The sequence below is a fragment of the Zootoca vivipara genome, chromosome 13 (genome assembly GCF_965207765.1).
Source record: "Zootoca vivipara chromosome 13, rZooViv2.hap1.1, whole genome shotgun sequence".
NCBI classification, from domain to species: domain Eukaryota; kingdom Metazoa; phylum Chordata; class Lepidosauria; order Squamata; family Lacertidae; genus Zootoca; species Zootoca vivipara.
The window spans coordinates 5,524,945-5,545,911 of record NC_142596.1 but is presented as its reverse complement, the minus strand read 5'-3'; the positions used below and the strand labels follow the sequence as shown (position 1 = coordinate 5,545,911).

Below are 20,967 nucleotides of genomic sequence, written 5' to 3'. Positions count from 1 at the left end.
GGGCGTGGGGAGGGATTTGCCTGCCAAGGGCTGCATTGGCCAGCTGGGCTCCCACCTGTGTGAGCAGTACAGCACGGCCCCGCTTGGTTGGGGGGGGGTTGTCACTCCGGCGGCATTGGCAGCAAGAGCTGGGCTCATGCGGCAGGCTCCTTTCACCCTCCACGCCCCGCCAGGTGCCCACACACCAGCACACTACACTACACCGCTGGTAACAAATTATGGTCATATTGTGATTCTTCCTCTTGAATTAGGAGAATCTGCAGGGTGGACTCAACTTCCTCCTCGTGAACAATGCAGGTTTTATGCTCACTGGGGTGGTGAGAGGCACACTTTGGAGTCAGCACAGCAATGGTGGTTGGGGCATGCCATTAATAATAATAATACATTAATAAATGCAAATTTATAATGTAAATATGAAAGAAGTCTGAACTAATGGGTCTGACTTCTGAGAAGATGTGCCTAGGATTGCACTGCTAATAGCTTAAATTTGCACACAGGTAAAAAAAGCATTGCTCTGTCTGAACAAGAAACAACATTTATTATGTTGAAAACAGTCTGATCAAGATGATCGGGGGCTGGAACATTTTTTATGGGAGGCAGATACCGGTAATTTAGAAAAAATAGCAACCAAAGGGGTGGAGGATGGTGGTTTACAGAAAGTGGATAGAGAGAGATTCTGTAGTTAGGTGGAACTTGTGAGGACATCATTTAAAATGGGTGACCCTTAGGTTAGGTGGCTTCCTAAACGAATTAGACAAATTGATGAACACAAGAGTATAAGAAGAACCTTCTGGATCAGGCCAAAGAAGGCCCATCCAGTTCGGCATCCTGTTCTCACAATCCGTGGGAAACATAAGAGCTCTCGCCCTTCCTGTGGTTTCCAGCAACTGGTATTCAAAACAAAAACAAAAAAAAAATAAAAATTCTTCCAGGAGCACACACCTTAGAGACCAACTAAATTTGTCATAGGTATGAGCTTTCGTGTGCATGCATGAAAGCTCATACCTATGACAAACTTAGTTGGTCTCTAAGGTGCGCGCTCCTGGAAGGATTTTTAAATATTTATTTATTGTTTCTACTATGTCAGACCAACATGGCTACCTACAGTACCTGTAACTGGTATTCAAAAGCATTGCTCCCTCCAGCGGTGGAGGCCAGGCATAGTCATCAAGGCCAGTAGCGCCCCCCCCCCCCATGAATTTGTCTCATCCTGGGGGAGTAAGGTTCCAGAATAAAACGAAGTGCTGTGTGAAGGACTTTCTTTTATCTGTTCTGAATCTTTCAACATTCAGCTTCATTGGGTGTTCAGGAGTCCTAGTGTTATGAGAGACACGAACTTTTCTCTATCCACTTTCCACAGGGCCTGCATACCATTTTACAAACTTCTATCGCGTCGCTTCTTACTCGTCTTTTCTGTAAACTAAAAAGCCCCAAACGCTACAAATTCTCTTCATAGGGGAGTCGCAGCCTCCCTCACCCCCACCCCTGATCACTTCGGCTGCCCTTTTCTTAACCTTTTCCAAAGATGAGCCTCTCCATGGTTTATTAGCTTAGGCGCCTGCAGGATGCCCAGAAGGAAAGCGCACTTATTTCTAGAGCATCTTCGGGATTGCCACCCATTGCGTTGTCCACTGGGCCTCTTCCAGATCAGCGGGCGGAGACTTGCAACCTACCGTCTGCAATCTGTCGAGGAGAGCGGTGGGAGCGCGAAGCTAGCAGCGGCCGCCCGGGATTGTTCCGCCAAAAGCCGGCAGGAGGCGCCCCGGACTGGGCTGCGGCACAGGACCAGCAGCCGGTAACGGCGGCGGCGGCGGCGGCGGATCCGCCTCCTCCCCGCCTGCCCGGCGTACGATCTCTGTCCAGGAGGCAGCCTCGGCGTGCGCCCTTGCTTGCTTGCCTGCCAGCCTGCCAATCGTCCGTTCAGCTGAGCGCGCAGTCGCCGCTCCTCCCGGTGAGTAGCCCCTTTCCTCTAGCTGCGCGTGCCAGCTTGTCCAGCTCCTCCGCCCCAGGCAGAATCAGCCCCCCTCGAGCCTAGAAGGCTTCCCTTCCTCGCCAGCCCCCTTCTGGCGCCGCGCTCCCAGCCTCTTCTCCACGCGCCGGGACTCCGTTTAGGGGGCGCGCGAGGGGGGCGAGAGCGATGCCTGGCGCGGAGAAAAAGGCTGAAGAGAAGCTTTTCTTCGCCCTCTCCAAAGGGTGGGAGGTGGAGGGCAGAGAAACGGCAGTCCTGCTTCACGCGGGGTCCAGTTAAACTATGGAAAACGCTGCCCCAACTTCCCAAGAGCTGTAGAGTTGAGCAGGTTTTAAAAAGGATTTGGCCCTGTCCTGGATGAAGAGAAGGTTACAAATGGATATTCCATGCCGCATCCCGTTATTAGAGGTAGCATACCTTCGTATCAGTTGTTGAGGAGGAGCAATGGAGACCTACAGGGGGGCATCCCAGGGCATCTGGTTGTGGTGGCCATTGAGGGAGGAAAAAACATGAACTTGGCGGGCTTTATTTGATCTGATCCAGCTCAGGCATTGTGCTCTTGCAATTCCCGTTTTCTAACGGTGATCCCATTTCCACTTGTTAATTAGCTAATCTCTAATGTGGATTTCAGTTTCACTCATCAATACTTGGTGTGTGTGTTTGCCCCTTTTAATGCCTTCATAACTCTAATTATGACTGCAAAAGGATTTGTAAAGTGTATTTCAGTGGGGAGGGTTTTCTTAAAAAACAGGGTTTTTTAGCCTGCACTTCTGGCTATTCTTTAGCTATCAATATGGGTGCTTTAATAGATGCCTCCTAACTCCCCCCCCCACCATCTCCACCTTCTGCTTTTTCTTCACATCAAATAGTTTTCAATGCTTCCAGCTCCCTAGCCATCCTTCGCCCAGGAAGGCCTTTTTGAGCACTGCCTAACTCTCCTTTGGGTTCCAAGGTAAATGTAGATATTAAATATTTTTCTATGTATTGGGATTTTTGGTCTCTCAGGGACCTTGACAATTACTGCATCTTCAGTTATTGATCAACTGGGTATTTATGTCCAGATATTGCAGGCTTGAGTTTTAGGGCATTGGCCTTAACAGAGGTTTGTTAGCGAGAATGCTCCGTTCCCTTGTTGTTGATAAGCAAATATGAGGCAGAAATGTAATATACTTGTTAAAATTCAGTTTTTTTGGCAACCCTACTCTCAGGTGCTCCAGGCTGCCTGAAAATGCACTGGAGATTAGCAGGTTAGTGGAAAGAAATCTACAGTACAGTCCTTTATAGGCTGACTCAAAAGTAAGTTGTGCTTACCCTCGGGCACATGTGCTTAGGATTGTAGCCTTGATGTACGCATGAGACATAGTTTCTTGCATGAGGGGCCGGTGTTGTTTGCACTGCATGACGAGTCGTCCACTTCACCATGAATTGTGGGACTTACTCATGACCTGATCTTCTTTAAATAGATAATATACGAATGCCAAATGCCACTGATTTTTTTGAAATAATATTTTATTAAAAGATTTTCCGTCAGTAAAAAGACTACATTCAGCATCTCTAATTTCAAATTGTAGATTGTAGAGGTCAGAGGCACCAGCTTGCAAGGGGGATTAGGGGGGGCAATTTTGCACTCCTAAAGTCAGGACTGTCAGAAGAAGCCCTGGGGCAGAGTCGAATGCGGTGGCTGCCCTGCTTCAGTGCCTCCTTCCCCTCCGCAGCAGCAAGAGGAAGAGAAGGAACAGCCACTGGAACCACACTATGCTGGGCTCTGGGCTCAGCCTCCTCCACCCCCTCTCAACACTGGGGGCCCCGGCCCCATGCCAAAATATATTGGAGGGCAAAACAACTCAGCCCCGGGAGTTGGTGCCCTTGTTACAGGTCAATAATAGTCAACTTGGGACATTTTTGTTGTAGGCAGTGTGGGGTTTGAGGGGGTGGGTAAGAGAAGTGGGGAGATGGAGGGGATAAAAAGGAGAAAGGGGGTGAGAGAGACCATAAACTGTCCTTCTTTGCAGAGTATGAGTTGTGCTTTTTTTGTCAGTGTCACGTGGATGGGTGTCTTATTTTTGCGGGTGGAGTGAGAGATCAGAGGGCCCAGGGCATGGTTGCCAAGACAATGACTGACCCCCACCCCACCCCCCACAACATATAAATCAATATGGCTAACTTAAGCTAGCAGACACCACTGTTGTGTGACTTGGATCTTATTCCTGAGGTGGGCCTGGGATCCACACACCTGTTCCTGTTGCCATCTCCTTGGAAGTCTCTGGGTCGGAATAGGCCAGCCTTCACCAAGCTGCTGCTCTCTAGATGTTTGGGACTTCCACTCCCTTCAGTCTCAGCTGGCACAGTTGTACTTCTGTTAGGGTTGCCGGCCAACACAAGCTTGAGACAGCTGCCTGGATGAGTTTCCTTTTATGTTGGCTAAACATATGCTTTTCAGCAGATAGCGATTCCTTATTCAGTGAAGTCCTGTCAGACCCCTTTCCCTCCCCAGGGTTACAACTGTTCTACACTAAGATACGACAACTTGGGCTCTCAGGAGCTGTGGCTTTTCCAATTGCCAAAGCCATGTTAAAAACTAGGTTATGGGACATAGAGCTTCAGGAACTGACTTTAGCTGCAAGAAAAACATGTTCCCCTCTTTATTTTCAACTCTCTTGGGAGCAGGAATCTAATCCTAATTATTTACAATTTCTGTTTTACCCGCAAGAAAGAAGGGCTTTCTCGCTAGCTAGGTTTCAATGCCAACCCCTCTAACCTCTTCAGGGGTAGGTTCACAGGGATGGCAGAAGGAGACAGGATCTGCCCATGCGACACCCATCTGGTCGAAACTTTAGCTCATATGGTCCTTAAATGCAAAATGTATGATGACATCCGCCAGCAATACCTGGACCAACTATGTATCCCTAAATGGAAACCGGAGATAGAGGTTATACGCTTCCTATTACAGGGGAGAGACCAGGAGTGTACCAAGATTGTAGCTAAATTCCTCTATTTGATCTTTTGCTGTCGAAGTACACTACAGGATCCTGCCCCCATTGGATACCCATAGAGGTGAAATAAATTGCTGGCCTTCTTTCCCCTTTGGCAAGTGACTGTTCTGATAAGCTGGCGACAAGATCGCACTGGATTACGTATTTTAAATGTTTGGAAATTATGCCAATAAAGGTTAAATGAAGGAATGTTAGGGTTGCCATACGTCTGGAATTTCCCGGACATATCCGGAATACGGTGCTCAGCAGCAGTGTCCAGGCGGTAATCACAAAAATATCCAGGAAAATCCAGGCAACCCTAACAGAAGCACAACTGTGCCAGCAAAGCTCAACAACTTTGCCCAACCCACCTCCAGCCCCCACCCCAACAACCAGGAAGCAGGAAATACTCTTGCCCATGAGCACCCTTGTTTATAGGAAGTTCTGATTACATTTTATTTGTCCCTTGTGGGGAAAAGGAGCTGGGACTGGGCTAGGTGGGCTAAAGGTTTGAGCCAGCATAAAGCAGATGAATTTATTCTTAGCATTCAAAAAAGATTACCCAATAATGGGATGCACAGTAAAGAGCACCTGCTCTTTCTTTTGGTGGCGTTTCAAAGTAAACGGGGGTAGGGTGTAGGGTTTTTGTTAGAGAGGTGTTTTACCTGAGTGTTTGAAGGGAATCTTTTCCTCTCTCTCAGGCCAAAGCTTGAGTGTGCTCCATAGGAACTCAGTTGCCTCATACTGAGTTGGACTGTTGGTTCATCTCGCTCAGCATTGTCTACACTGACTTGCAGCAGCTGTTTGTAAGGTTCCATACGGGCGGCATTCACAGCCCTACCTGGAGATGTCAGAGATTGAAAAATGGGGTCTTCTGCATGCAGAGCAGGTGCTCTGCCACTAAGCCACAGTCGCTCTGGCTCTTGTTACTGGCTGAATATAATTCCTTGCATTTGGAGTGCTTGTAACATGAGCCTAGGAGTCCCACGGATTGTGAATTTCCAAGGAGGAGTACATTCACAGAATGGTGCTGCTTCTCTTTTTAAGTAAACAGTAGGAAAATAAAGAAGTAAACCATTCTGCCCCAGCCTGGTGCCATCTAGGTATTGCTGTACGTTGTTTTAAATGGCTTTTATCAATATGCTTTAATTAATGTAATGAGAGTGAAGGATGGGCAAGAAATTAAAATAAGTACTATAACTACTAATATCACCCCTGATGGGAGTTGTGATTCAAAATGGCTGAAAGGCACCAGATTGAGCTTGTTATATCCATATGTATGTATGTTTGTGTGTGTGTGTTAGTGAGGTAATGAGAAGATACTGCTTAGGCTTAATGATGGTTTATGAACATATGTAATTATATTTCATAAGACCTGCTGTCTTGTGATGAAAAGGAAGGAATTTATTTATTTCTGTCATTCATTTTGTAACAGTTTGCTGAACCATTCAGTGGTGTCTGGATTGCAAGCTTCTTGTGGGCAGGGACCTGCATTTTTGTGTTTTTCGATGTAACAGACTATGAATTTTCAGACATTCAGAAACATGGGATTATTCGAACATAATCATCGACCATCATCATATCTCTCTCTCTGTGTTTGTGTGTGTGATTTAATTGAAATCAATAAAATTACCAGCTTGGTCACAGTAGAATGATAAGTGTGCAGCAAATCAAAATGAATGAAGTTAAAGAATAATGCTACGTAAGAGACTGCTTCAATGAGGCATGATGTAAGTTAATTACACTGTCATTTTGCCAATCTGCTGAGTGACTCCTGCATATTGTCCATTTTTCATTGCTCTCCCTTCTCATTCTTGTTCAAAAGGAATGTGGGTGGATCAAACAATACTTTTTGGCAAACAGAGAAATCCATTGTAAGTGTTTTGAACCTGACTTTCAGAATAAGGGGAGTGGGGGGCCAGTGGGTCACTAGTGGCTGTGAAGCAAGGGCTAGGAGCAAGATTCTGTGCACAGCTAGGGATGCTGAAGCCTGCTGAGTTCTTTCTGCCCATCTTTCTCTCCAACCAACTGCTCTCTCTTTTTCCCTATCTTTTATGTCTGTCTTTCTCTGTTACCCATTTCTTCCCCCTGCCATCTTATTATTACTATTGTTATACATTTATTTATACTCCGCCTTTTCCCCTGACAGGACTCAAAGCAGTTTATAGAAAAGAACTGCTAAACAATAATAGAAAAAGCAATAATTAAAAAAAACATTGATGGAATTAAAACCACGTACATATACGGTAATTAAAGTCCTGTTTAAACCATACAAATAATTACAATAAAAACAGCACAGCACCAGCCCTTTCATTAAGAGCAGTCAGTTACCAAAAGCCTGTTAGAACAAGAAAGACTTCACCTGCCAGCGCAAGGACAGCAAGGAGGGAGCCACTCACTTTCACGGTGCAGGCGTACTAGCTTTGACTGTGCAAATGCACTCCTGGCCACTGCAGAGACCTGGGCATCCATGTTTAGGGTGGAGTCCGGTAGCATGCCCCAAACTGCAAACCTGTGCCTTCACAGGGAGAGTTACCCCACCCAGCGCAGACTGAATTCTTATTCATTGTTCTGCTTTCCAAATGACCAAAAGCATCTCTGTCTTGTCTGGACTAACTTTCAGTTTGTTCAACCTCCTCCAATCCATTCCTGAGACAGCTTCCTTGGATTTGGGTGGAAAAGATAAATAAAGCTGGGTGTCATCAGCATCCTGGTGACACCAAACTCCAAAACTCTGGACAACCTCTCTCAGCTCCACTTCATGAGAGGGGATGCTCAGGAGTGATCATGTCAACCGCCATTCCAGAGATCCACCAGGGCTTTGACAGACTCACCTGCCAAGGCAATAGGAAACTCCAAAAGGGCCATCAGGAAACCATCCAGATCCATCAGCCTTCTGGGGCACACCTCTTAATCAGTCCCCCACCCCGGAGAGGTTCTCAGTTCCAGAGAATCTAAACTCCACCGGTAATGATCTGACCACGACAAGGGAACGGTAGAAATTTCCTCCACTCTATTAATCACCATCTTCCCATCCTTGTCTTCCCTTTGCTCCTTGCCCTGTTGCTTCCTTCTCACATTGCCCTCCAGCTGTAGGGCACCCTGAAAAGGACACAACAGCTCACGGCCCCCTGTGCCCTTTCTTTTGAAAAGGCATTTATTATTTAAACTATTTTCAATGCTGCAGTTTATGAACAAGGAGAAGGAGGTCAAGCATAATTCCAGGTGTCTGGAAATGTGTCATTTTTACAACAATGGGGTAATCAGTGCTACAGGGGGAGGTAAAGGTAAAGGGACCCCTGACCATTAGGTCCAGTTGCGGACGACTCTGGGGTTGCGACGCTCATCTCGCTTTACTGGCCGAGGGAGCCGGCGTACAGCTTCCGTCCGGGTCAAGTGGCCAGCATGACTAAGCCGCTTCTGGCAAACCAGAGCAGCGCACGGAAACGCCGTTTACCTTCCCGCCGGAGTGGTTCCTATTTATCTACTTGCACTTCATGCTTTCAAATTGCTAGGTTGGCAGGAGCAGGGACCAAGCAACGGGAGCTCACCCCGTCACAGGGATTCGAACTGCCAGCCTTCTGATCGGCAAGCCCTAGGCTCTGTGGTTTAGACCACAGTGCCACCCATGTCCAATTAGCTATCTCCCAACATTATTCTAAGCTTAATTGCCTTTTATCATAATTAATTGCCATGAGGACTACACCACAAACTCACATCATTTTTATACCAGTTTAACTGCCATGGCTTCCCTCAGAGAATCCTGGAAACCATAGTTTGCTGGGGTTGCTGAAAATTCTCCAGTGGGGGTCCTTAGCCCTCCTCACACAGCATTAGTTCCTGGTGGATTTCTGGCAGAGAGAAAGATGGCTTAGGCCACCTTCACTTTGCCATGTAGATATGTCCAAAGGCTTCCATGGTACAATGACAACTTGGCCGCAGCTGAGGAGACTGGAATGATTTAAGGAGACCCATTCTGAGAGTGTGGGAGAGATTCCTGAGCTTTCTTTTGTTTGAGCTCTCGCTCTCCCTCTATCCCAGGAACACATGCTTTTAATCCCCACCAGAGCCTGTGGCCTCTGTGCCACGCTTATAGTGGCAACCCCAGCAAATAGCTGGTCTCCCTGGCTGAGAATTAGTTGAAGAGAAGAGTCAAAGGAGAGGAGGACTAGGTTGCCCTTAACAAAGATGGCTTACCTGAGCCACTGAACAAAATCTTCTTGCCTGCATGACCTTGGCTCTGAAGAGTAACCTCGGAGAATATGTCCCTAACCTGGTGCCCTCCAGATGTTTTCGTTGGACCAAGTGATTGGACGCTGTAAGTCCAAAACATCTGCAGGGCATCATGTTGACAAAGGCTTCCCCTCAGCAACCTCACATTCCACACCAAAGCCACAAGAATCCTTGACGCGGCACATTAAGTAAATTGTCTGTCTGAGAAATTCCCAGTCTTTGATGTGATACATGTCTTTGGGTAAGCGTCATGTCCAACCCAGCCTTGCTTGACCCAGAGTTTACGTTTTTGTTTTTCTTTCCATTATGGGTGGCAAGTTTTTGTGGTAAGTTTTGAAAAGTATGAGTTCTCCATAACGGTGCCCTCTGCCCCTGAAGAATCTAAAATGCAGCCCCACTAGATTATCTGGTCTCCTTTATGCTGATCTGCTACAATCGATGCTCAAAAGCCTTGTTTTTCACCAGAGCATCCTTCCTCGCTCCTGCATTCCCCCTGCACTACAGCTCTGTGCACAGTGGAAGGGCTTTTGGTGGTAGCTGGCCTGTCCCGACATATTCTTCCATCCAAGTTTTGGAAAGATTTCTCTGGAGGGGTGTGCACACACAGGGGAGAGGCAGCATGGGACCATGGATAAGGAGCTGGGGAGAGACGGAGGCAGAACAAGCACAGGCTTCCCATCCTTCCAGGCCTGCCTTGCAAACTTGCCTCTCTTTAGTGCTATCATTCATAGCTAGGCAGGTTTCAGCATGAGAGCCCAGCTTTCTTGGTGGTGGTTCCAAGACCTTGGAACGTGCTCCCCTTGGAGATCTGCTTGGCTCCTCTGTCTTCTCAGACAAAGTGAAAACATTTTGATTCATACAGGAGTTTAATATTTTGTTTTGCTGCCATTTTTAATTATGAATCTCCTCAGCAAGGGTACCCCACCATTTTGGCACTGCCAACAATACGTGTTTTAGATCTGTAGTTTTAATGCTGCAGATACTGTTGTAACATTGTTTGTTTTCTGCTGGTAAGCTGCTCTTTGTTTTAGTCAAAGAGTGGGATATAAACTTTAAAAAAATAATAGACAGGCAAATCAAATTTCCAGGTTTTGATATGTAATCTTGAGGGCTGGGAACTTGTGTAAGCTAACATTCTGAGGCGTTTAATAGGTGGCGGCAGCTGGTGGCCCTGGCCCAAGTTAACTGACCCATACTTGGCCCTGGCCCAAGCGTACCTGTTGTGAGATTGATGCTGAGCACAGCAAATGTTCTTTAGAAAGAGGTGTGGCTGCAAAAGCACATAGGTAGCCTTCATACAGGAATCTGGGAGCGGAATGCTTGAAAACTAGGGCCACTTGAAAATGCTTTGGCAATAAAGGACACTCTGTCATGAAGTGGTGTTACTTCAGTGGAATCGATCTTGATACATGTCTCCCAAGTATGCAAGCTCTAGCCATATCTGGATCAGGATGGCCTAGCCAATGTACTGTAGTTCCTGCAGTGGTAACCTTGAGTCTGGGTGACTGCAATGTGGTAAGTGTAGGACCACCCCTGGGCCTGATCCAGAAGCTCCAGCTGACGTAGAATGCAGTGGCTAGACTACTGGTGGTGGCAGATGGTAGGCAGTGCCTGGTTCAAGGCTCTTGTTCAGAGACCTGAACAACTTTGGTCCAGTATGCCCTAGGGACCACCCTTATATCCAAGCCTGGTCATCTGAGATCATCCAGAGGAGCTTTGTTGTTCCCCATGCCTCAGGTGTCTGCCTGGGTTCAGCTAGAAGTTGGGAGCTTAGTGTTGCCAGTCCTATGCTGTGTGGAACTGTCCTCCAGCAGAGACTTGTCACAGGCACAAGCCTCCCTTTGGCCTTCCAAGTGTCTCTTGAAGACCTTCTTATGTTGACAGGACTTTTGCAGCTGTTTATTTTTTTATTTTTGACTGGGCAGTCATCTTAGCGATTATCTGTATCTTTATATTTAAAATTGTGTTTTACGTTTTGACATACCATCTTTATATATTTTATGATATGGTGGTATTGAAATGGTTTAAAAAATAAATACAACAGTGCAGTGAGAGATCTCAAGATGAAACTAAGCCACAGCAGAGTCTCCTTGCTGGGCAAAATGTAATTTTTTCCTTGATAGACTTTTTCGCTCACTTTTATTATCAGTCCTGTGTTGATTACAGCCAGCTGGCCAATGAGGCAAAATACAAAGTATAAAAAACAAAATAACAACCTCAGTACAGTCATACCTCGCTTTAAGTACGCTTCGGTTTGAGTACTTTCAGTTTAAGTACTCCGTGGACCTGTCTGGAACGGATTAATCCACTTTCCATTACTTTCAATGGGAAAGTTCGCTTCAGGTTAAGTACAGACTTCCGGAACCAATTGTGTAGTACTTAAACCGAGGTACCACTGTAAAACCAATTTTTAAGAAGAAACAACAAGCTTAAAATTAATGATCAAAGCAGGTCCAGGAAACAAGAGAAGATACAGATATTTTGGCAGCTGCTCGGTCATCAATTAATTGGTCTCCTCAAGAAAGTTACTCAGAAGGGTCGCTAAGGATTGGCCAGGATACTTTATCATAAGAGGGGATATATTAGGCATTCTCCAACCCCTGATTAAAAAACTACAGTAAAACAACACATGAGAGACTATTTCAGCCTTTTCAGTGAATTAGAGCAAATCTGTCTTCTCAAAATGAAACACTAAAATGAATCAATAAAATAGCGCTTCTTGAAAAATTAAATATGGCATGCAGTTATTGGAAGCAAGCCAAGTCAGGCCCAATGATAAGCACTGGACTGACTCAACTAAAGCTTTTATAACGGAAGGTGATTACTTTAAAATCTCTGAAAGTTGGTGGCTATTGGGAATTTGAGCGAAAGTTGGTGGAAACGTGTCTCTCACACACCTGACTTGCTGAAGGAGAGAGTTTTTTTGGTGCAAATCCGACTAGAGAATGAGAAGCTTGTATTTTTCAACAAATGTGTTGGAAGGGTTATTGTTGCTTTTGGAGTGACATTCCTTTTCAACAGCTGCTTAGGCTCAGCTTGTATAAAAACAGGAGTCTCAGTGCAACCAAACTGACCCTGTTTCTTGTTACTTGGTTCAGTCTCTGGAATCTGCAATCTATATTAAAAGCAGTGGTGTTGAATGGGGATCAATGTGTAGAAGCTGCAGAAAACATGTATGCATGAGGGCTGATCCCTTCAATTTGGAAGCACCTTCAAAACAGATCATGCTGGACTCGGTGGACCAATGGCCCTGCATGATATAAAGCAGCTTCCTTCTGTTCCTATATGGAGCAATATATTTTGCTGGACTTAACTGGGGCTAGAAGTTTAACATGGTGAAGCAGCAGATAGAGTTCCTCACTTGCAATCAAGTACTTGCCTTGGCATCTCTTTGCTTACCTGGAGTGACCTCATAGTATGTGAAGCCTTAATTAATTCCATTGTGCCTTGACTTGCAGTAATCTCCTCAATGTTTGCATGACTACTAAAGGATTTATGTGACAGTGCTGAAGAGTTTACTGAAGAACGTGCAGGTGGGCAGCCTTCCCAAGTCTTCTTAGGAGATCCTATCAGCTCCATGATGGGTGTTTTCTCTTCCTACCCAACTTGGCCACCTAAATCTGTGAACACGGTTCCCAACACCCCATAATTCATAATTTTTGGACCAGTGAGTGTGTTTCAGAGAGTGCTGTGGGCTCCAGCTAAAAAATGGCTGCTGGGGTGGGGCAGTGGCAAAGCATTCCTTGCTGGTGCACACATGGGGCTGCACTATCAGAGTGACCCCCGGCCACTCGAGCTAAGTGGGGCTGCATTGTGCCACTTGCCTGGCCAACCGTGGGGAGCTTGGCTGGGCAATGCCACCCTGCTTTGATGGGCGCACTCACGGCACCCTGCGAGCCCAGTGCTGCTTTGCAAGACTCGCAAAAGTGGTACATGAATGACGACTGAACATAACATTTTTAGGCACCAGTGGGCAAAAGGGGAAGTGACTTAAATTTTACTACCTGGGTCTTCTGCTTGCCTTCCAGTTTGATGAACACAACACAGTTGTGAAATGCCCTAAAATTGCTGGGTGAAAGGCACCAGAAAGCCATGTGTAATTACGTTGCTGAAGGTGTGATGATTCTCTAGATTAAATATTCTTGGAATGTATGTATACCTGGGACGTGGGTGGCACTGTGGTCTAAACCACTGAGCCTCTTGGGCTTGCTGATCAGAAGGTCGGCGGTTCGAATCCCCACGACGGGGGTGAGCTCCCGTTGCTCGGTCCCTGCTCCTGCCAACCTAGCAGTTCGAAAGCACATCAAAGTGCAAGTAGATAAATAGGTACCGCTACAGCGGGAAGGTAAACAGCATTTCTGTGTGCTGCTATGGTTTCGCCAGAAGTGGCTTAGTCATGCTGGCCACATGACACGGAAAAACTGTCTGTGGACAAACGCCAGCTCCCTCAGCCTGTAAAGCGAGATGAGCGCTGCAACTCCAGAGTCTGCAACCTCAAGAGTCGTCTGCAACTGGATGTAACTGTCAGGAGTCCTTTACCTTTTTTTATACCTGGTGTTTATGTTGTGTAGTGGGTATTCAGTGATTTCAGCCCAGTGCAGATAAGAAACTGGAGGCGAGGATCTGGTACAACATCTCTTTACTTCAAAGAACAGGTAAGAGCCAGAAACAGGAATGGGGAAAACTGGGGCTTATATAATAACAGAGGACTGGCAGGGAAAAGATACATTTTGGCGGGAAACAATGGCACGGACTCCCTCCCGCGGAAACCAATCCGGCAGAGGATCCAAATCCTGCACCCTGAACCAGCAAATGATAGACGTTCCCGTTGGAACTTGTACATTCAAATAAACTCTGTAATACAGTATAATAAACTCTATATGACAATACATAGAATCATAGAAACATAGAGTTGGAAGAGACCACAAGGGCCATCCAGTCCAACCCCCTGCCAAGCAGGAAACACCATCAAAGCATTCTTGACATATGGCTGTCAATCCTCTTCTTAAAAACCTCCAAAGAAGGAGACTCTACCACACTCCTTGGCAGCAAATTCCACTGTCGAACAGCTCTTGCTGTCAGGAAGTTCTTCCTAATGTTTAGGTGGAATATTCTTTCTTGTACAGTTGTACCTCGGGTTGCGAGCACCTCGGGTTACGAACAACTCGGGTTACGAACTGCGCAAACCCGGAAGTATTTTCGCCCCGCGGCGTGCACAGAAGCGGCACACGCGATTTGCGCATGCACAAAGCGTGAAAATAGCGCTTTGCGCATGCGCAAAATGGCGGCTCGGGTTACAAACTTTTCGGGTTACGAACAGCGACCCGGAACGGATCGCGTTCGGAACCCGAGGTACCACTGTAGTTTGAATCCATTGCTCCATGTCCACTTCTCTGGAGCAGCAGAAAACAACCTTTCACCCTCCTCTATATGACATCCTTTTATATATTTGAACATGGCTATCATATCACCCCTTAACCTTCTCTTCTCCAGGCTAAACATACCCAGCTCCCTAAGCCGTTCCTCATAAGGCATTGTTTCCAGGCCTTTGACCATTTTGGTTGCCCTCCTCTGGACACGTTCCAGCTTGTCAGTATCCTTCTTGAACTGTGGTGCCCAGAACTGGACACAGTACTCCAGGTGAGGTCTGACCAGAGCAGAATACAGTGGTACTATTACTTCCCCACATACTTGGCTGTGCTATTACTTTAATACACAACACCCCCCACACACTTAGTGAGAATTACACATGAAGTCTTTCAAGGACTTAGTTTAGTTTTTCATGTGCCACATGACTCCTTGTTGAATCTCACCTAGCTGCCCCTCTGACTGCAGTCCTGTACATGGAAATAATCCTCATTGAACTCAGTGGGGCTTACTTCTGCGTAGAGATGTATAGGATTGTGCTTCCAAAGCTAACGTCTACATTTATTGGCGGATGTGACCTTATGCATCTCAGACCATAATCCTTAAAACAGTTTTGTAAAATAGGCTAGGTACAGCCCTCCCAATGTTTGGAAATAAAACTCCCATAGACTCCCACACTAACTGGGGCAGATGGGAGTTTAGTCCACTCCAAAGCATCTGGAGGGTGTTAGATTGGGTAAGGCTGGGCTATGAAACCACTCCCATTTTGCAGATGGGGCAAGTGAAGTTGAGACAATTAGGTCCCAGATTTATTCCCATTATGTGGCATAAATCAGTCTTCAACTAGTGGGTCATAGCCTGATCCAAGGTGGGTTGCAATAGGAGCGCTACCACCATGCAAATATATCGTAAATAATTAAGAAATGTGTCCCTAAATGCATGTTTGGGTTAAACGTGGGTCCTGAGTCTGAAAAGGTTGAAGATATCTGGTATAAATAACCCTCTGTGACTAGAAGATTTTGTATTGTTAGTCCACTAAAATATATTGCTCTTTTCATTTTCTGTGTCTGATATTTTTTTGAGTTATAGATATAAGGGTCATAATTTCCTATTCCTATTGTAAATAATTCCCTTTAAGCAAGTTCATATCTCCCATGAGAAATTTGATTCCAAAGGAGTCAAAAACAAAGCATCATTGCACTTTCTTACTATGCAATCCTATGCAATGAATCTAATGAAATCCTATACTGTTTGGTCTATTCAGAAGTACATTCCATTGAATTGGGCTCACTCCCAGGTAACTTGGCATAGGGTTGCAGCCTTGGAAACTTACTTTGTCCAATCGGAACTGTTTTGGGGGTGTCAGGTGAATGAGAGCAGATCCCGGGTAAAATCTTCAATATTCTGTTGGGGAGGATTGTGTGAAGAGAGAGAGCCATAAGGAATGTTCGCAGTTGCTTTTTTATAGCCAAGGGAAGCATAGCTATATCAAGGGTTAGATATTAGATTATAAAGTCCTTGGGAAAGGAAGTGGATTTGAACAGTGCCTGAGCTGATGGCGCTCTCTTCCTGGAACTGAGCCTCATCAGCTTTGAACAATACTGCAGAATACATTTACGTATTGCCAAATATGGGGAAATACACCACTGCTTCAATTTGCATGTTAATTTGTATGTGTAGATGCAAATTTAGAAATAATTGCTATAATTTAAAATAGGCATACAATCCATCTCACCCCCGTGGAGAAGACATTAGGCATTAGGTACCTACCGGTACTTAGTCTGCTGTCCAAGAGTGGGCCACTTCAAGGCTTTCCCTGCCTTCCATATGTAGAGTTCTTTAACTTTGACTGGAACCCTTTCAAACACAGAACTGTTCATTGACAGCCTTTCAAATAGAGGGCTGTCCTCACTGAAGTTGGGCAAATGGCCACTTTATACATTATGGATTGGGAACGTTTTGTGTGCTCCATATTCCCTGGCTAGGTAAAGGTAAAGGGACCCCTGACCATTAGGTCCAGTCGTGACCGACTCTGGGGTTGCGCGCTCATCTTGCATTATTGGCCGAGGGAGCCGGCGTATAGCTTCCAGGTCATGTGGCCAGCATGACAAAGCCGCTTCTGGCAAACCAGAGCAGCACATAGAAACGCCGTTTACCTTCCCGCTGTAGCGGTTCCTATTTATCTACTTGCATTTTGACGTGCTTTCGAACTGCTAGGTTGGCAGGAGCTGGGACCAAGCAACGGGAGCTCACCCCGTCACAGGGATTCGAACCGCCGACCTTCTGATCAGCAAGCCCTAGGCTCAGTGGTTTAACCACAGCGCCACCTGGGTCCCTGGCTACTTGTGCTTTTCTCCTAAAAACGAGACCCTTGTTTTAGTTAAGTTCCTAGTTCTCATGATGGTTGCATTGTAAAATGTAGTGATCTAAAAGGTGCACAGAACCCAGCTATGTTCTACTCAGGTTGAATTGGTTAAAATTAATGGACCTAATTCAACCATGTTGATTAATAATTTCAGTTTCATTTATGACTAATGCTGGATACAACCCTTAGTTTATTTTTATTTAGACTTCTTCAATTCCTGGAACTTGCGGTGGGTCACAATATGAAAATGCATATCAAAATTTTAATCCAGACATGCGAAAACTTCCCACCTGGTGAAAAGCCTTGCCCCAGCCACCAGAGGTCCAGCTGATTAGACAAGTCTTTGTAGTGACTCTAAGAGGAGGGAGCTCCATTGTGGTGCAGCAGCAGCCCATCACAAACAACTCCCGCCTTTGTGTATTCTTGCAGCCCAAAATTGGCACAGAAGTGGAATAATCTGACTCAAAAAACCAAGACACATTATATAAATGCTAAGCATTGTTGTGTGTGAGGTTTATGCAAATATGACAAACGGGAATCCTTTCATTCTCCTCCAAAAAGCCCTAGAGAAGTGAGTCAACAGAGCAATCGGCCAACTTCCCAGGAGGCTTATATACTAAACCACGCTCTTGTTTTTTAAAAAAACATATATTACCTTCCTGGATGATGTGATACATTCTTTAAGAGGTGTTCTCTGCCCTGCCCCCACCTTTTAAAGACCCACACCTTTCCCTAATGAGGAAGCCAAGCCCAAAGGTGTGTTGGTGGCGGCAGCATCTTGCAGAACAATGCCTTGCAAAAGTGGAGGCACTTTCCCGCTGATCTATCTATCTAAACATGACGTGGTCCTGAGAGTATTTCTGCAAAAGGAACTGTGACTGCAATTTATTTACTTATTTATTTATTTCATAAGAATGATATTGTTATGAGCTGGGTTGTGGTGGGGAAGAGGGGTTAGGCTGAATGCCTGGATCCAGCATGGATTCAGTTGCTGGAATAGCCAGCCCTGCCTGGTAATGGTCTGCTGAATATGAGTCCTTAAGGGAACAAAGGAAGTGGCTCTGTGCCAGAGGACAAATGGGTGGGCTTCCCTCTCTGGTCAGTTAGAAAGACAAAAGGTCAGAGTTCAGAGTTGAGTTATGTGAGCTGGAAGCCAGATGCAAAAGCTGCAGGCTGGAAAGTCAGACAGAGAGCCGGGCATGCTGGAGAGCCAGATTTCTGCTGGAATCCAAAGCTGGGACTGTGTGAGAAGCAGGACCTTTTGGGAGAGGGTGGCTCCCCCCAGAGTGGCTGGGGGAACCTGGCCAGATGGGCGGGGTATAAATAATAAATTATTATTATTATTATTATTGATGCTGTGAAGCCCTCCATTGTAGGCTCATGTTGTGTATATGTGTAAACAAACCCTATATCATAAAGGCACTACAGTCTCTGTTGTGCCTCCTTCCAAAAGGAAACAGGAACCCTGGGTAAGTGCCTGGAACCCCTGGAATCTTGCCATGCTCAGAGATTGGGATGGCATGCAACCATTTAACCACTCAATTGTACACCCACAAAGTGCAAGGAAGGCCAGCCCAGCCTTTCCTCTGAACCCTGAGATCTTCAACTACTGAAATGAAACAACCTAAGAATGAACAGCTGATAGATCATGAACTCTGTCTAACTGAGCTACAATACACAAGATCTAGAAGACACACTCTCTCTCTCTCTCTCTCTCTCTCTCTCTCTCTGTGTGTGTGTGTGTGTGTGTGTGTGTGTGTGTGTGTGTGTGTGTAAAAGCCATTTTAATTAACTGGTATACAATACTGTGCTTTGATTCTGGTTATATGTTGCAACATCTTTTTGTCTGAATTTTTTTTGGGGGGGGCACTGAGGGCAATGTGGTGCATAATCATTCTTTTCTTAGAAATTGTGGCTAGCAGTCTTTGACCACAGTACATATACAGAGCTGATCTCTGACTGTTTCTATTTCATTTCCCAGCTAAATTAACCAGCGTACATCAATGAGGAGTCCAGGCATGTCTGTGTTTAAACAACAGAAGGTAGAGGACATTTATGAAATTGGCGAAGAGCTAGGAAGGTAAGCCTGAACTTTTCCTACTCCTCTGTGCAAATGTCACATGCGAGCTCCCTTAACCATTGGCTGCACCGCTGAGATGTCATGGAATGTTTACAAACAGATGCAAACTGTACTGTCCTAACATTAGACTAAGTTTGTGGCAGTTTCAGTAAAATACATTGCATAGAGGTGTACCGTTTATACTCCATTTCAATTTCTGGTTAAACACCAGGTGGTTTATGCAACGAACGAACTGGGTTGGGACCATGGTGTGAAGGGGAGGGGGCTTTAACCCTTTGCCCCCTGCTGCAGTCCTATTCTGCATCAGGGACCTACTGCCTGCTATTTGTATGGGGCCAGGTGTGTGGAAGCTCCCGTTCGCTCCTGCTTACCTGTTTAAAAAGTCAGGGTGAATGAACTGATTTTAGTCTGCCTACCTTTTCTCTGCAGCCACAGCCAGGCATATTTCATCAAGGTGGTTTTATCTTCTGAAGTAGACTTGAGCATGGCAGAATATGAATGCATAAACGTAAAGTAAATTAGACATAATTTAAGAATGTTTGGGTCCCAACAAGCAAACTCTGTGGGACAGCTCTGAGGGACAAGAGGTATCGCTTGATATCTCACCTGTGGGAATGCACTCCACTGAATCAACTACATTTGAGGGGGTTGGAATTTGGTTTCCCATCTCTCATTAACAACCTGTGATAACTTAGGCATCAAGGGAAAGCCTGTGTGAACTAGCCCCATGTTTCCTCCCCCCGATGCACAGGGACCCAGTCACAAAGGCCCATCTTGAGATGTGCTGTGAGGGTACAGGGCGCGGCCGAGGCAAGCAGTCACATGCTTCATTCATACTTTCAGTTCAGTAAACAAGATTGTTTTACGTTGTTGTCAGGTCACAGTGCCTCTTCTCTCTGATATGCAACTATTCAGGGTGCCGACAGGTGTGTCTGGTGGTTACGGAGACTTATGTCAAGATACCTTCAGAATTTGCGGCACGGAACAAAACATGTTTTTTGGTAAAATAGTTGTCAGGGATTATAAAAACCCATTGCATCTTGTTGTTCTACAGGCAGAACTAAACTGCTACCCCACTGATCTACTGCCATTTGCAAGAAGGGAGAGGCTGCATCTTTCCTTTCCCATGCTGCTTATTAAAGATTTACTTGAGGCCAGTTATGTGTTGGCTACTGTATAGAAGTGACATGGCTCCTCCCTAGTAAGCTTGCATCAGGGATGCTGAAACCCCACTTTGGGCCGGGGTGTGTGTGCTGATGTGGCCTTCAGTTATTTCCCCCTGTCTCCCCCAAGACACTGCTGCAAGAAGATTCCTTTTTAAAAATTATAATAATAATTGACACAGCTTTGGTGTGGGTGGAGATGTTTATAGCTCTATGCCGGTGGTTTTCAACTTGTGTGCCATGGAACCCTGGAGTGCCTTGAATGATGGTCAGGGGTGCCACTGTCAACACAGGCCTCTGTCCCTCTTTCCTTTCCTCTCTCCTCTGATGCCCTCTCATTTCTCTGCCTCCCAAAGGCTTGTGCGGCTGTTGGTTGCAGCAGCCCTGGCTACAAGATCCCCAGTTGAATAATGCCTCTGGAGCTGGCCAGCGGGTGCTGGTTGCCAGGAGCTGAGGTGGCCTTGGAGTAAGCAAGCGAGCGGGTGAGGGAGGGAGGGAGGCAAGCAAGCCAGCCCACCAGCCCTTGCTGTTGGAAACAGATGGACAAGTAGGAGGCTGGATATGGATGGGTAGGCAGGCAGGCAAGCGCTGTGTTGGCCTTTCTTGTGCTTGCTGTGTGCAAGGCCTGCCTGGGAGCCTTTCCACCATGCAGACCTGGCAGTGCCTGCTGCTGTCACTGCTACCTCCCAAGATGAGTAAGGTGCTGGCCTCATGTTCACCTTGGGTTGGTCTCCATTGGGGCACTAAGGATGGGGGCATCCTCTGCCAGGCCCCCTGGGGCAGTGTGAGAAGGCTCTTCTCTTTGGAGGGGGGCAGCT

General features: G+C 46.1%; 1 protein-coding gene across 9 annotated transcripts in view; it reads left to right on the top strand.

The window, feature by feature from the left end:
- Positions 1-1,690: 1,690 nt before the first annotated feature.
- The window catches only part of DAPK2 (death associated protein kinase 2), a 51,856-nt gene continuing 32,579 nt past the window's right edge, over positions 1,691-20,967 (top strand). Inside the window, exons 1-4 of one of the 9 annotated variants that reach the window (XM_060282979.2) lie at positions 1,850-1,951; positions 3,178-3,216; positions 13,746-13,829; positions 18,888-18,986. In XM_060282979.2, coding sequence (XP_060138962.1) covers positions 18,910-18,986 — 77 coding nt within the window. In that variant the 5' untranslated portion in view covers positions 1,850-1,951; positions 3,178-3,216; positions 13,746-13,829; positions 18,888-18,909. Of the gene's footprint in view, positions 1,952-2,112; positions 2,378-2,838; positions 2,922-3,177; positions 3,266-13,745; positions 13,830-18,887; positions 18,987-20,967 lie in introns of those variants that run through there. The other 8 variants (XM_088657293.1, XM_088657292.1, XM_060282981.2 and 5 more) reach the window with 8 other exon arrangements.